The sequence below is a fragment of the Phoxinus phoxinus genome (genome assembly GCF_949152265.1).
Source record: "Phoxinus phoxinus genome assembly, chromosome: 22".
NCBI classification, from domain to species: Eukaryota; Metazoa; Chordata; class Actinopteri; order Cypriniformes; family Leuciscidae; genus Phoxinus; species Phoxinus phoxinus.
The window spans coordinates 722,734-738,749 of record NC_136897.1 but is presented as its reverse complement, the minus strand read 5'-3'; the positions used below and the strand labels follow the sequence as shown (position 1 = coordinate 738,749).

At 42.3% G+C, this 16,016-nt stretch overlaps 2 protein-coding genes across 2 annotated transcripts in view; both read left to right on the top strand.

The window, feature by feature from the left end:
* The window catches only part of nuf2 (UF2 component of NDC80 kinetochore complex), a 52,451-nt gene extending 41,891 nt beyond the window's left edge, over window positions 1-10,560 (top strand). The window contains exons 7-18 of the mRNA XM_079597517.1: window positions 411-485; window positions 561-637; window positions 714-775; window positions 2,119-2,216; window positions 4,091-4,164; window positions 4,486-4,579; window positions 5,314-5,376; window positions 5,673-5,810; window positions 5,983-6,123; window positions 6,888-7,063; window positions 7,542-7,677; window positions 10,236-10,560. Coding sequence (XP_079453643.1) covers window positions 411-485; window positions 561-637; window positions 714-775; window positions 2,119-2,216; window positions 4,091-4,164; window positions 4,486-4,579; window positions 5,314-5,376; window positions 5,673-5,810; window positions 5,983-6,123; window positions 6,888-7,063; window positions 7,542-7,677; window positions 10,236-10,343 — 1,242 coding nt within the window. The 3' untranslated portion in view covers window positions 10,344-10,560. The remainder of the gene's footprint in view (window positions 1-410; window positions 486-560; window positions 638-713; window positions 776-2,118; window positions 2,217-4,090; window positions 4,165-4,485; window positions 4,580-5,313; window positions 5,377-5,672; window positions 5,811-5,982; window positions 6,124-6,887; window positions 7,064-7,541; window positions 7,678-10,235) is intronic.
* Window positions 10,561-14,190: 3,630 nt separating this feature from the next.
* Window positions 14,191-16,016, top strand: part of LOC306990240 (uncharacterized protein) — a 17,888-nt gene continuing 16,062 nt past the window's right edge. The window contains exon 1 of the mRNA XM_079596794.1: window positions 14,191-14,390. Within this exon, the coding sequence (XP_079452920.1) occupies window positions 14,292-14,390 (99 nt within the window). The 5' untranslated portion in view covers window positions 14,191-14,291. The remainder of the gene's footprint in view (window positions 14,391-16,016) is intronic.

Here is a 16,016-nt window from a genome sequence, read left to right as displayed (position 1 = left end):
TTTGATCACCAAAATTACATTTAAACGCTTTTTTCCTTGCTAATAGTTCTTCCTGTCTTAAAATATCTTGAATGTAACTCGACACCCTCGCCTCATTTATTATGCGTGGTTCTATGAATATGCAAATGAGCCCCGCCTCCACTCACTCACTCACTCAGAGATCCACTGGGTGACGATCACACGTTGATCTGATTGGTCAAGGTAGTGTGTGACGTCAGAAACACCAGCGATTTCAAACCGTGTGTTTGAGACTGTCTTTGGTTCACTGCAGTTTTAAGCAGAAAATACTCAGCAATGCTGTCCACTTATGAACTTACACATGGTGTGTGTTAAAGCAGATTAATAACACCACATAGACACATACACTACAGTAAAAGCTGGATTTTCTTTAAAATCTGTTTGTTTTCCAGGCCGAATCCGCTCAGAGGCTCTACATGAGAGTTTTGCAGCTGCTGTTCCGGTTCAGACCCGAGTGCCACTACACGGTGAGTGTGTGTGTGTGTGTGTGTGTGTGTGCATCGCTCTGAGCGTCTCGTGTGTGACGCTCCTGTGTTCCGCAGGTGCCGCTGTCGGAGAACGTGCAGTTCCCGATGCTGTACGAGTGGGTTTCCCCGGTCATGAGCGTCTACATGCGCATGTGAGTGCCGGCCTGCAGAGCTCATATCCGCGTCTCCTCTGCGGGATCTCATGTGTGCTGCTCTGCTCTCTCCCAGGTGCCAGTTCCTGCCGCTCTGCCACGTGTACGACTTCTCCCTGAACGACCTGCTCAACCCCAGTAAGTGTGTGTGCTCCTCTCAGGACTCGGCCGCAGTGGTGTTTTTGACAGCCCTTTTAGTTTTAGTCTTTTTGACGAAAATGCTTTTTAGTTTTAGTCACATTTTAGTCACTTATAAACTTGATAGTTTTAGTCGACGAAAACACAAAAAGGTTTTAGTCAATTTTAGTAAAAAAAAAGAAAAGAAAAAAAGTAGTCTTTAATAAATTAATTTAGGTTAAAAAGTATTGGAAATGGGCTTAGGTTTGACAGGTTGCAGCAAGTGTTGCAATTCATAAAACAACAGTTAACCTTAAAACCTTTGCATAATAAACTAGATTCTCTGAATAATTCGATTGGTTGGGTCCTTGCATGCGCTTCGTGAGGCACACTAGCATACACACGCACACTAGCGCACACACGCACACACACACACACGGTCTCTCGCTCCCTTTCTCTGCTGTGCGCGCGCTACACATGCGCGCTCTTGCTCGCTCGATCTAGATTCCGGGAGAATTTAACTAATTTGCGGGCAATTCTGAAATTATCGTACATTATGGGATTTTTTTTCATTATTGATCGTACATCGTACAGAGGTCAAAATTATCGTATTTATAGGCAGTAATGACATGCATTGTGAGCGTCAGACTTATAATCATTTTCGTTCCGTCTCGTCAACGAAAACTAGAAAACGTCTCGTCATGTTTTAGTCACCTTGGAGCCATTTATAGCTAGTCATCGTAACGTTATCGTCATAAAAAAAAGGTGCGTCAACGAAATAATTGCGTTATCGTCATCGTTGACGAAAACAACATTGCTCAGCCGTGAGAATGTTTTCTGCTGGGTTTAATGTTTTGCCCTGACAGCGTTCTCATTGGCCGTGCCGCTCGAGAGTGAGGATGTAGGGAAAGAGTGGATGAGTATTTTTAGCGATGCTCTGGATTGCGTAAGAGTTTTCTTGCTTTACTGCAGATTGTGTAAGCCAGGCACACTTCACTCAGGCTTCACGAAGAAGCTTTTTAGAAACATGCAGGGTTATTATCGTTAACTAAAACTATTAAAAACATGAATGTAAATTGAAACAAAGCTGTGAAAATGTATTTGAAAAACATTGTGAAAATTAGAAATGTTAACTTGGCAAAAAAAGAAATGTTTAATTTGTAAGTAGGGCTGCACGATTATGACAATCATCATTGTTGATCATTTTCTTGAAATTATAATTGTGATTTATTAATGTATATATATATATGAGAGCAAGTCTGCAGAAGTGTTCCGCACTAGAAGCTGCTCCGCCCGTATGCAGTCTCTATTGCGGACGGTTTACGCTGCTGAGCTGATGGCTTGCTCTTCTCTCCACTCGCCAGAGTTGAAGCGGACGATCACTATTCTGAGCGCGATCCAGAACTTCCTCCACTTCCGGAAGCAGAGGCTGGAGATGACGGCCGCACACCAGCAGAGCTTCGTACGTTGCCGTTTTTCCTCAGCGCTTGAAAGAAATGTTCATGTCGTGTTTATGTTGTCCACAAACTCCTAGTTAATTCCACTGTGTGTCAGTCATCTTTAGAGAACTGTGGTCGTGTCATTCGGCTCTGCAGTGAGCAGCACTGGGGTCTTTATGGCTTTTTAAGGAGGCCATTTTAAAAGTTCATTACTTTGTTTATTGTGTGTAGTAGAATAGTGTAACATACTTTAAAGGATTAGATATCCTGATAGTTTACTCCCACACGTCATCCACGATGTTCACGTCTTTCTCTCTTCAGTGGAACAGAAATGCAGGTTTGTGAGGAACACACTCCAGATGTTCTCCATATAGTGTCTTCAATGGTCCAGCGGGTCGAAGGTCCAGATGTGAGTTTCAGCTTCAAAGTCTCTCACGATCCAGCCGAGGAACAAGAGTCTCATCTAGACACACCAGCGGCCATTTTAGAACAAAATACACATTTATATACTTTTAACCACTAATGCCGTCGTGTGCCGTCTCTGAGATGCGCCACACATTACATCATCACGTCGGAAAGGTCACGCGATTACATCACGTCGGAAAGGTCACGCGATTACATCACGTCGGAAAGGTCACGCGATTACATCACGTCGGAAAGGTCACGCGATTACATCACGTCGGAAAGGTCACGCGATTACATCACGTCGGAAAGGTCACGTGTGACATTGTATAGTTATAAATACACAAATATAAATGTTTCATTCAACACACAGTAACTTTGAACGGTTCCCCTTCTCCAAACTTGTAAATACTGGGTCGGTTCTTCCGACTACGGCACGCGTGACCTTCCCGACGTGATGATGTAATGCGTGGCGCATCTCAGAGACGGCACACGACGGGCACTAGTGGTTAAAAGTATATACTTTTAGTTCTAAAATGTCCGCTGGTTTGTCTAGATGAGACTCTTGAGGCCCCATCCACACTACTGCGTTTTTGTTTAGAAACGGAGACCTTTTGCCACGTTTGCACCTCCCGTCCAGACTACAACGGCTAAAACGGAGAAGTTTAGAAACGCTGCCGACCCCGTTTTGAATCTCCGGAGGGCGTTTTAGTGAAGATGGTCAAAACTAATTACAAGCGTTACTGACGTTGATGTCTTTGCTAGCAGCTGTTGTGCAAGTAAATAATGCGTTTTCCAATGCTACAACTGCCTACATGCGGCTGTGTACACCGGCACGCGCACGCCCAGTGTTGGTGAATGGTCACGTGATCCGCGTTTTCAGTCGTTTTAATGTGGACGGAGATCAATTCTAATACGCAGATAAAACGTGTGGACGGAGATCGTATTCGTTTTAATTCTCAGTTTCTAAACTAAAACGCAGTAGTGTGGATGAGGCCTTATTCCTCGGCTGGATCGTGAGAGACTGAAGCTGAAACTCACATCTGGACCTTCGACCCGCTGGACCATTGAAGACACTATATGGAGAACATCTGGAGTGTGTTCCTCACACAGCTGCATTTCTGTTCCACTGAAGAGAGAAAGACGTGGATGACGTGGGGGAGAATGAAAGTGATCTAATCCTTTAATGGTCAAAACACATTATTTTTCCCGTACTGTGCATTATTGCAGCTCCTCTTCTCCCAGCCGGTCTGAGCTCGTTTCTGTGGAGATCCTCCTGGAAAGCTCCGGGCTCAGGAAGCTGTCCGCTGTAAAATACTCTATACACAAGCCAAGTTTTGTGTTGTGCTGCTCAGGATCAGAGTTATTATCGTAACCACTGACCATGAGCTTTGCAACCGATCGTACACGCGCAACACTGAAGGTCAAGCATCACATGACCCGTTTAAGCGCGTAATCTCTCAACGTGATTTATGGTGTTGTGTTTGTCAAACAGCGGTGTGATATGGACCGACTCCAGGCGTACACAAGAGAAATAAAGGAAGCTGAGAAGAAGATTGAGAAACTGACGTAAGTGGGTTTTTACATATCAAAGGAGTAGTTCACTAGATCACTTTCAAATGACAATGGCCCCATCATTTACTCTCCCTCAACCCATCTGTGTATATGACATTCTTCTGTCAGACGAACACAACCTGAGTTATATTAATGCATGTCCTGCTCTTCAAGCTTTATAATGGCAGTGGATTGCAACCAACAGATTGAAGCTCAAAAAGCAGGGCTGGCTCCATTTAAAGCGAGCCGTACCGCACCATGCAGTGGAAAAGCGAGGTCACTTCCGTGATTTGGGAAAGGGCTTCTTTCTGACCGCATCCCATCTTCCCTCCACAGAACCATTCCTCCGGAGCAGCAAGCGGAGGCTAAAGAGCTAGCGTCTGCCCTGGCAGAGCTCACCGCTAACACACAACGGGAATACCAGGACGTGGTGAGTCGCTGCACTAATGAAGCGTTCCCTAAGGGCGTTCCCACACACGGCTCGTTTGGCGTGTTCGTTTGAGAACCGGCGTGTTCTCCTTGGGGTCAGTCGCTGAGGCCTATGAACCGCAATCGCTCTCCTTCTGCACCAATAAAAGCACTTGATTGCCTTTTGTGGGTTAGAAGGCAACCCAATGAACCAGGCCCGTATCACAATGCATGATGGGTAAACGCGCATGCAAAGCAGCAGTGTTTGTTTTGCTAATGCTTTAAAATGAACCGTAGGTTAACCCCGAGATGAAGACCGAGTGAAAGCCTTACTGAAATTTGGTCAGACAAGCATCTTTCAGAAAAACTAAGCATAAAAATCCTGCAGTTTGCTGGTGTTTAGGGCGCGTCTCAGAGATGCTGAGCCGAACAGCTGCTCTCTGACCAATGAGAGCTCGGTTTACTCACACGTGACTTATAAGAACAAATCTTAGTCCGTTTAGAAATGTTGCCTTGTGAAAGCGGACCAAACCAGGAAGAAATTGTAACGAGTTTAAACTCTGATTTGGAACAAATTAAGCAAACTATGTCTGAGAACGCCCTGAATTTACTTTGCACTGTTTTGTTGCTGAATCATACAATTCGGGCCAATTTCTCCACCAACATGCATTAAAACTGTTGTCACATGACCCAGTGTTTTTCATGCCGTTTTTTCTTGTCATCTAAATATTTTTTTACTTTAAATGTTCTCTTTAGACTGCGATGAATGAAATGGTTGCGCAGTGCAAGACGGAGATTGCGGAGATCTCACAGAAACTGGTATGTATCCAATCAGTTGTTAATTTAAATGACCACACTTTTAGTTTGGATGAGGGGTAAAGTCACCATGTAATGCAAGTAGAGACTGATGTATGTCATGCTGCAGAAGAAAAGGTCTGAGTAAAACAGATTATTGAGAAACACAAGAGTAAAGGGCTGGTAACTGGTGTAGTCCTGGGGTTTTGAAGGCAGATCTTAATGCGGCGTGGTAGATGGTGTTGTGCGTGTTCCTGTGGGCGCAGTGCCTGTAGAGCGACTGCTGTAGTTAGAGATGTGAATCTTCACTTGCAATCCAGACTCAGAGGAGAGTGGACGTGGCGACGCTGAAGGATGAGCTCTCTAAGCTCAAGTCTCAGATCGTGGAGTCGCCCGAAGAGCTGAAGAGCGAGATGGAGAGGATGAAGGAGAACGTGAAGAGCATTAAGATGTCTAAAGTAAGTGTCTTCTGCATGTTGCACATCTTCGTTTACATGAGAATTTGCTCGACAAGTTGCAAATAACAACAGAGACCCGTTATCTCACGGCTTATCGGTGGAGTTCTCAGTAGTTGACCGGCTGCTGTTCCCCGTGTGTGTGTGTGTGTGTGTGTGTGTGTGTGTGTGTCAGGAGCTGGCCGATGAGAGGCTGGTGGAGCTGCAGATGCTGGTCCAGTGTGCTGGTCAGGTGGAGGCAGAGCTACAGGTCCTGCTCAAACAACTGCAGGACTTACAGATTAGCATGTGCAAGACCAACCAGCAAAAAGAGGAGGTAAAGCTCACCGTACGCATCACACGCTTGCAAGGAGTTCTGACTGGAGAGTCACAGCAGCAAAAATGGTTCAGTCTGTTCACCTGTGGCACTTAAAATACAGTCAAACACGGTACACACTGAACCGCAACTGAGAAGTCAACTTTAAGATGTTGTTGACATCAAGTAGAGCTGCACGATTCTGGAGGCATTGAGAATCACTTTGTGTTTTTAAACCTATATCACGATTCAGAATAGCCATCTAAGCACAATTATAATGTAATTTACTAAAGGTTCTGAGTAGAGATGCACAGATTGATCGTTGAGTGTGAGCGGCGGTGATCAGCAGTGAAGCGTGGGTGTCGACGCAGAGTCTGTTTCTGCTCCTCACGCTCAATTAAAGTGAAAACACACTTTTCATGGACAAAATAAATGATTTCACACAAAAAAGTGCCGAAAATGCACAGAATTTGCATGTCTAGTGTGTTTTAACAAGAACTGGAGTAGCTATGTCAGAAAAGAAAATGACAAAAATATTTATAGAAAATGTACCCATTTAAACTTGTTTTTATTATTCAGTTTGGGTAAAAGTATATGGTGTTTTTTTTTTTTTTAAAGTATAGAAAATAAATATTTGTGTGTGCTGTAAAGTGGTTAGAAAAAATAATATCGGTATCGGCAGGTCACACTCAATGAAGAATCGGAATCGCAAGACATGAGTGCAGTCATTATTTAAGGAAGGCATTTCTTGAGTTGTTTGTTCACCTTTGAGTTGATCTGTACAGGTCCAGAGATTAGCAGCCATGAACGAAGCCTTGCAGAAGGAGCTGAAGAGCCTGAGCAGTGAAGAAGCCCAGGCGAAGAGGGCGTTTGCCATGAAGCTCGACAAGCAGTCGAAACACCAGATCCGGCGGCAGAAAAAGAAAGAGGTCAAAGATCAGCAGGTCAAAAATATCTATGGGTGAGCAGATCAACATCTAGGAGAGGAGATTACACCTCATGTCAGAATTATTATTCTTTTAGACATGCCCAGACTTACTATGTACTGACACAATTACACAGTTAACGAAAACACGTACAAGCGCACGCTTTGGCAGAATTACAATACTATCTGTAGCCATTATTTTTGTTCATTTATGGATCAAAATGACATTTGTTAGTGAGGAACACCAATGAAGGAACGCATGCAAATAAGAAGAGTGCAGAATCCATGTGGAAACTATAAAAGCTGATTTTGGACTAACAAGGAAGTTTTCAGATCTGGAATTTACAGGATATTCTTATAGTATGATGACTTCTTATATCAAAAGCTCAAGGAGAGTTGGATTCCTCAGTTCATGAGCGCTTTAAAGTGTTCTCGAGACACGAGTGCATCACCCTCGGCTCTGTTGCTTCTGGTTGAGAAACACTCCTCTAATATTCTCATTTGTTTTATTCAGGCAATATGACAAAATCCACCAGAAACGAGAGGAGTTTGTGAAGAAAATGGAAGAAAGCAACCGTGAAACTAAACGGTTCAAGGAAAAGATGCAGGAGCTCAGAGGGAAGTGCAACCAGCACACACAGAAAGCCCAGGTGCGTTTCCTCCGCACTCCTGAAGTCCGGCTCTATTGCAGAGCTGACTGTTTTGAGTTTGTTCTTCTTTTCAATGGCCTAATTTGACATTTAGGGATAGTTTACCCAAAAATGAAATTTATCCCATGATTTACTCGCCCTCAAGCCATCATAGGTGTATATGACATTCTTTCAGACGAACACAATCTGAGTTGTCCTGGCTCTTCCAAGTTTTATAATGGCAGTGAATGGCTGTTTCTGTCCGTCATAAAAGTGCATCTGTCCATCATAAAAGTGCATCCGTCCATCATAAAAGTGCATATATCCATCATAAAAGTGCATCCGTCCGTCATAAAAGTGCATCCGTCCGTCATAAAAGTGCATCCGTCCGTCATAAAAGTGCATCCGTCCGTCATAAAAGTGCATCCGTCCGTCATAAAAGTGCATCCGTCCGTCATAAAAGTGCATCCGTCCGTCATAAAAGTGCATCCGTCCGTCATAAAAGTGCATCCGTCCGTCATAAAAGTGCATCCGTCCGTCATAAAAGTGAATCCGTCCATCATAAAAGTGCATCTGTCCATCATAAAAGTGCATCCGTCCATCATAAAAGTGCATCCGTCCATCATAAAAGTGCATCCGTCCATCATAAAAGTGCATCCGTCCGTCATAAAAGTGCATCTGTCCATCATACAAGTGAATCCGTCCGTCATAAAAGTGAATCCGTCCATCATAAAAGTGAATCCGTCCATCATAAAAGTGCATCCGTCCGTCATAAAAGTGCATCTGTCCATCATAAAAGTGAATCCGTCCGTCATAAAAGTGAATCCGTCCATCATAAAAGTGCATCTGTCCATCATAAAAGTGCATCCGTCCGTCATAAAAGTGAATCCGTCCATCATAAAAGTGAATCCGTCCATCATAAAAGTGAATCCGTCCATCATAAAAGTGCATCTGTCCGTCATAAAAGTGCATCCGTCCATCATAAAAGTGAATCCGTCCATCATAAAAGTGAATCCGTCCGTCATAAAAGTGAATCCGTCCATCATAAGTGCATCCGTCCATCATAAAAGTGCATCCGTCCATCATAAAAGTGCATCCGTCCATCATAAAAGTGCATCCGTCCGTCATAAAAGTGCATCTGTCCATCATAAAAGTGAATCCGTCCGTCATAAAAGTGAATCCGTCCATCATAAAAGTGAATCCGTCCATCATAAAAGTGAATCCGTCCATCATAAAAGTGCATCCGTCCGTCATAAAAGTGCATCTGTCCATCATAAAAGTGAATCCGTCCGTCATAAAAGTGAATCCGTCCATCATAAAAGTGAATCCGTCCATCATAAAAGTGCATCTGTCCATCATAAAAGTGCATCCGTCCGTCATAAAAGTGAATCCGTCCATCATAAAAGTGAATCCGTCCATCATAAAAGTGAATCCGTCCATCATAAAAGTGCATCTGTCCGTCATAAAAGTGCATCCGTCCATCATAAAAGTGAATCCGTCCATCATAAAAGTGAATCCGTCCGTCATAAAAGTGAATCCGTCCATCATAAGTGCATCCGTCCATCATAAAAGTGCATCTGTCCATCATAAAAGTGCATCTGTCCATCATAAAAGTGCATCTGTCCATCATAAAAGTGCATCTGTCCATCATAAAAGTGCATCCGTCCATCATAAAAGTGCATCCGTCCGTCATAAAAGTGAATCCGTCCGTCATAAAAGTGCATCCGTCCATCATAAAAGTGCATCCGTCCATCATAAAAGTGCATCCGTCCATCATAAAAGTGCATCCGTCCGTCATAAAAGTGCATCCGTCCATCATAAAAGTGCATCCGTCCATCATAAAAGTGCATCTGTCCATCATAAAAGTGCATCCGTCCGTCATAAAAGTGCATCTGTCCGTCATAAAAGTGCATCTGTCCGTCATAAAAGTGCATCTGTCCGTCATAAAAGTGCATCCGTCCATCATAAAAGTGCATCCGTCCGTCATAAAAGTGCATCTGTCCGTCATAAAAGTGCATCTGTCCGTCATAAAAGTGCATCCGTCCATCATAAAAGTGCATCCGTCCATCATAAAAGTGCATCCGTCCGTCATAAAAGTGCATCCGTCCATCATAAAAGTGCATCCGTCCATCATAAAAGTGCATCTGTCCATCATAAAAGTGCATCCGTCCATCATAAAAGTGCATCCGTCCATCATAAAAGTGCATCCGTCCGTCATAAAAGTGCATCCGTCCATCATAAAAGTGCATCCGTCCATCATAAAAGTGCATCTGTCCATCATAAAAGTGCATCCGTCCGTCATAAAAGTGCATCTGTCCGTCATAAAAGTGCATCCGTCCGTCATAAAAGTGCATCCGTCCGTCATAAAAGTGCATCCGTCCGTCATAGAAATGGCCATTCACTGCCATTATAAAGCTTGGAAGAGCAGGACATTGATTATACAGATAGTGTTTGTCTGACAGAAGAAAGTCATACCCAGCTGTGATGCCTGAGGGCAAGTAAGTCGTGGGCTGATAGAGTGTGGTGTGGTGTGGTGACGTGTGTGTGTGTGTGTGTGTGTGTGTGCGGCTCTTCTGCAGGAGATCTACGAGTGTCTCCTCTCCACGCTGGAGCAGTACAACAAGCGCATCGAGAGCATCGTGGTGGACACCAATGCAGACACCCTGAAGATGAAGGCACACTTCTAGCATCCTCTGTTACTTCCAGTTCCTGCGTCTGTGAAGTCTGTCATGTTTCAGTGTACATGTATATATTTTGTTCATTAATGTCCCCTCCTCTCAGTGAAGTACAGCTATAATAGAGTTGTATGTAAATGTGAGGTGGAAAACGTGACTTTGTTCAAGCAGATCAGTGTGGATCTGGAATAAAGCGTTGATTGGGTTCTGCTGTGTCGAACGAAACGTTGAATGACTGAAGCCCACGGCTGTGGTGACGAGCTCATCATCATCATCATCATCATCATCATCAGGTGTTCTAACACTAACTCCAGACACACATGGCTCTTCACAAGCTCAAGGTTTGGGTTTTGCTGAATGAAACGGCCGACTGGACTCCAGTGAGAGTCAGACGGCCATTGGTTCGCTGCCACTAAACCTGCTGGCGAATTTTCCTGTTTGTTTTTTTGTAGAGTAGAATAGTACGAAACTTGGTAAAGATTTTGGTATTTGCTGTGAACACAACAAACTAAATCATGGCCATGATCCGATCGGGTTAACGGTCCTGTGAGAATAATCACGTCTTTAAAGAGATCGAGCTTCAGTCTGTCGCTCAGCAGTTCTGGTCTGCTCAAAAAGTGAATAAACGGATTATAAATGTTGTGTAAATATAATTTATAACCATAAAATCTGCTAAAAACATTGAACTAAAATATAGTACATTAATTTAATTGAAATGCAAAAAATATATATTTTTGACTGACACACGAGGCACCAGAGGCTTATGAAAATAAATAAATGATGTTCTTTGTTACGACTGCTGATATTAGGATTATCCACAGCAATCGGAGCTGGGTTAAAGTGTTGATTAAAGGTAATTCCCATTGACTCGCAATAATAGCTTAATAGAATAATATATATAATAATATTTTTTTAATAGCACATTTTGAACTTAAATGGTTGTAATTCAAGAAAGCTTTGGAATATGGATGTAAAATTGGTCTTGTTTTAAAGAAGAAATTTGGCAGATTTTTGTAAAAGTGAAATTTGTAAGAAAGTTAAACAGAAAAAAGTTAAAAGTTTGAGTTTATGAAAATGTACAATGTTAAAAATTGAATTATTTATTTATATTTTATATAAAATATATATTTTCAAAACCTGGTGGACTCTAAAACTGCAAAAAAAATCTGAAGTTGTGTTTCAAATGTTAGGTTGATATCTCTTGAAATGAGCGTTCAGTGAGATGTAGTTTGAGCGCAGTACCACACTTCTCCACTAGTGGACATCACTGCCCATATAAGGGCGCCTCCATCTCCATATGTGGTTTGAGTCTGAACCATTATTATTACAATGAAGTACACATCTTATTCAGAAGTAGTGTTGGAAGTTTGGCAGATTTAGAAATGAATTAAGAACCACAGAAGATCCCGTATGTGCATTATATCTCACTGCCACATCACTAATGCTGAATCTATTATTATTTTCTTTATATTCTAAACATTTTCAGAGCTATTTTTCTAAAAGAATTGAACGGATGCCATCTTTTGAACTCTTGGCATGAAAACAAACTGAGGTTTATATCATTCTTTCATGATTTTTCATGTTCATCACTATTTCAAAATAAAGGTCTGAACACGCCTCAGGAGGATGAACATATTCTTGTTGCAAATTGATAAATTACGGCTCCTCTGTCATGTATTTTAAATATCAGTCTCAAAATATGTAAACTAGTGATTGTAAGCTTTCAAATGATATATAGTTTGTCAGGATTAGTTTAGCTTTAGTAATAGGATATTACTGTTTTAAATATGCCAATATAAGGGTTAATCTGTCTAGTTTAGTGAATGCGCTCGTGCGACAAACACCATCCAAAGAGTGATGCGCGCGCAACTCGGAATAAAAGTCTGGAGGTTTGAAGATCATCGAGAAGGAGAAAGACTGTGTGTGTGTGTGTGTGTGTGTGTGTGATAAAACACCTCCTTCGAGCCGGAGTCGAACCAGCGACCTAGGGATTGCCGGTCCTCCACTACAGTCCTCCGCTCTACCAACTGAGCTATCGAAGGCACAGGAGCCCGGAGCAGGAGATCATCCTCTCGACCTCTGCTGTCCTGGGGGACATGAGGAGAAAACAGCTCCAGGAGCCAAAGAAACACTCCTTCCCATACCGGGAGTCGAACCCGGGCCGCCTGGGTGAAAACCAGGAATCCTAACCGCTAGACCATATGGGAGACTGGAGGAACCAGGTGTGTGTGGCCAGTCGTGTGTGTGGCCACTGGAGGGACAGGGCGTGGGCGTGTGTGTGTGTGTGTGTGAGAGAGAGAACACCGTCCTTTATCATTGCGAGACTGACCAATGATGATAGTAACGCATTAATAGGTCACGGTACGGTAGGCTATTTACGAGTTAATAATACACGTCTAATATTAAACACTGCTTGTTGACAGTGAAGAGCATTCCTGCCTCGACTGCGGTTTGGAGAAAACTGGCTCGACTGGTGTTCAAAAGTTGAGAAATACTCAACATTATGCAAATGTGGGTGAGGTACAGGCCAATCGACGTGAGGCACAGGCAGTGACGTCAGACACGAGCGTTTATAGCGAATCTGCTGGATTTAGTGTGTGAATCACAGGCTATTATTTACACATGACTATATTAAAATTCAGATTTATAATGCAGCTCAAACGGTTTCATTGTGACACACCACATCTTTATTTTAGGAATTTAAATGAATAAAGCTGGCATCTTTCCTCCTATAATCATGTGTATAAACTATGATTTTACTCCACAAATCTAAAAAAAAATCTGAACACATATTTTGATATTCAACAAAATACAATGTCACACAGTTCACTATTTTCCAGACGCTGTTTTTACTGATTTAATCTCACAAATGTTGATCTCACGTCAGCTTTATTTCCACAGCACAGACTGCTTCAGTCACACAGGAGAATAACGCAAACTCCAGAAGACAGTGTCATTCTTCTGCTCAAATCACTTTAATGTTAATATTCAGATGAAATGACCAAATTAATAAGAGAATAGAGATTTATCAAATGAGTTTTGTGTCATCTGTGCTCAAGAGAATTAAAGGAGTCGTGACATAAACAAGCTAATGAGGTCTCTGTAACATGAGAACATCCTTCACGTTTCATAGCTTAAAATAATGTTTATTTTATATATTTACAATATACAACAAGAAAAGTGCAAAACACGGCAAACACACAAATGCTATTCTTGAATGTATATGTGATTTAAGGAAGAGGTTTTTAGTTCTCCCTTGAAGTCATTGATATTTCTGCTATTAAAAACGTCCTCATTATAAACAAAACATTTATTGAATCAATATAAAATTTGGATATTTCGGGAAACTCATTTGCATATGCCCGCCTCCAGAGCAAGACGTTGACGAATAGCCGCACATCATCACACCATAGGCCCCGCCCACTGGCGTTTTGTTTTTGTAGAAGAGTTCGCAAACACACTCTTGTTGACAGATGAAGCGTCACAACAGCTGCTTCCTAACCATTAATTTTTCATAATGCTTAAATAACTGCTTTATATGGATCAATGTTTTCAAAACACAAGCAATGGCGAGTGGGCGTTGACACTGTTTCCTATGCAGTGACGTTAGCCAATCACAGCAGTGACAAGCCTTAAAAGACAGAGGCTCAGAATGAGGGTTGAAAATAATTGTTTTTCCACATAATAAGTAATTTTTTTAGAAAAAATACCTCAAACACAGTGAACCTCAAGGAACATATATATATATATATATATATATAAAATCCATGTCTTGACCCCTTAATACGTGTGGGTCATCTTACCCCGTCTTATATTTCAAAGCACTGGTATTACATAACAAGCGCAAGCCCCGCCCCCTCAAGAGTCCAAGCCCCGCCCACCGGAGCCGCCCGACAGCACAACACTCTCCGCGGAGAAACTCTTCAGAAACACGATCCTCGGACCTTTCTCCGCGGGAACATGCATTCGGGCCAGCTCGAGAAAGTGGGTTCTCTGAGGAGACGGACTCTGTCTCGAGGGATGAGCGAAGAAGAGTCTCTTCGGCACATTATCAGAGAGGTAAGAGTGAGCCCGGCTCTTCTTCGGTGACTCGTGATGGGTGTCTGGGCTTCTGCTGTATTGTCTTCTGATCTCGACGGTTGTGTCTCCTGGATTACATTAGCCATCCTCTAAGCCTCGATAAAATGATCATTGGCTGATTTGGGACTGCTCTCTAACTGTATGATCTAATATTTACCTGAAGATTTACTTGATTATAAATATAGCAAATGCTATTCTCATTTTTCTTAAATAAATACGACCTGTTATTTTAACAGAACACACCCGATGATGATGATGATGATGATGATGTCGAATCTCGCGATAAATAACGATTAGACCGTAGACGTGAGGAACGATCAAAAGCTGTTCGTGATTTACCGACTCTACTGCAGAACTGAAATATGTTATAATCTCCGTTTGAAGGCTATGATTGTGACATCAGTCAGTGTTCACTTCGCAATCATATGAAGTTTTATTCTGAAACTTCAGTCTTAAAGGGACAGTTCACCCAAAAATGTTTATTCTGACATCATTTACTCTCGTTCCAAACCCGTAAGACTTTCATTCATCTTCAGAACACAAATAAGCCCCCTAGTTACTGTCGCTATGTCCGACAAGCTACGCCACTCACACTCACACACACACACACGCACACACACTCACACACACACACACACACACATACCATGTTCTCAAGCAGTGAAAAACACGCGGAGCAGAGAGACACTGACACACAGGACAGACCAGGTTACTTTTCGCTTACTTTTGATATTAAACGTACTAAACAAAGTCTCACCTTTCAAATGTGGTTTAAAAAAAAAAAATTAAACAATAAATAGCGTTTTGTGGCTCTTTAATGTGTGTGACAGATCGCTCAGTTAAAGCCGCTCGTGAACCGATCATCTCTTCCTTCTAGTTCATTTATAGCATCAAATAAACATGAATGAACATCAGAAGGAATGTTGTTTTAACCGCGGAAAGACGTCAGTACACTCCGCTTCTCAAGCTCAAATCCTCCAACGTTAATCTACTAACTCTCCTGACTGCTGTGTCGGACAAAATGGCGGATGGCGAAGTATGATTGGTCATATCACCTGTCAATCAAGCTCCCTGCGAAGGGTCAATTGAGTGGTTTAGTTAAATTTTTGGCTACAGTTTTGTGGGCATGGAATCGATTCTGAGGTGTTTGGAGTCAAGAGTCGATTCTAAATGTTGAGATCGATTCCATCAAGAGGAATTAAATCCTATTTAAAAGCCTTTTTCAAAATAACTGAGCTTATCATTAATGCGCCGCTGGCTTGCTAGTAGTTTTCAGAAATAAGATTCATTTCCGGGAACAGATTCTTTTGGGCGATTTGTTTCCGCGAACTGGCTAAACCGGTTCAGCGGTTCTTTGATGGCATCGCGGTGTTTAAAAGTAATGTGTCCTCCTGGAACATCAGAATAATGATTATTACCTTTCATTCGTGGGAGTTAATGGTGTGTGTGTGTCGTCACTGGTGTATTCTGTGGTTCTACAGGGACATGTTTCTGACATTAAAGTTTCGCACTCATTTGCAAACGTTATCGATATTCCAATTTTGCGCAGAAGTTAAGTTCACAACTTTGGATGAAAACACAGCTATAGTACTATGGCCCACCATC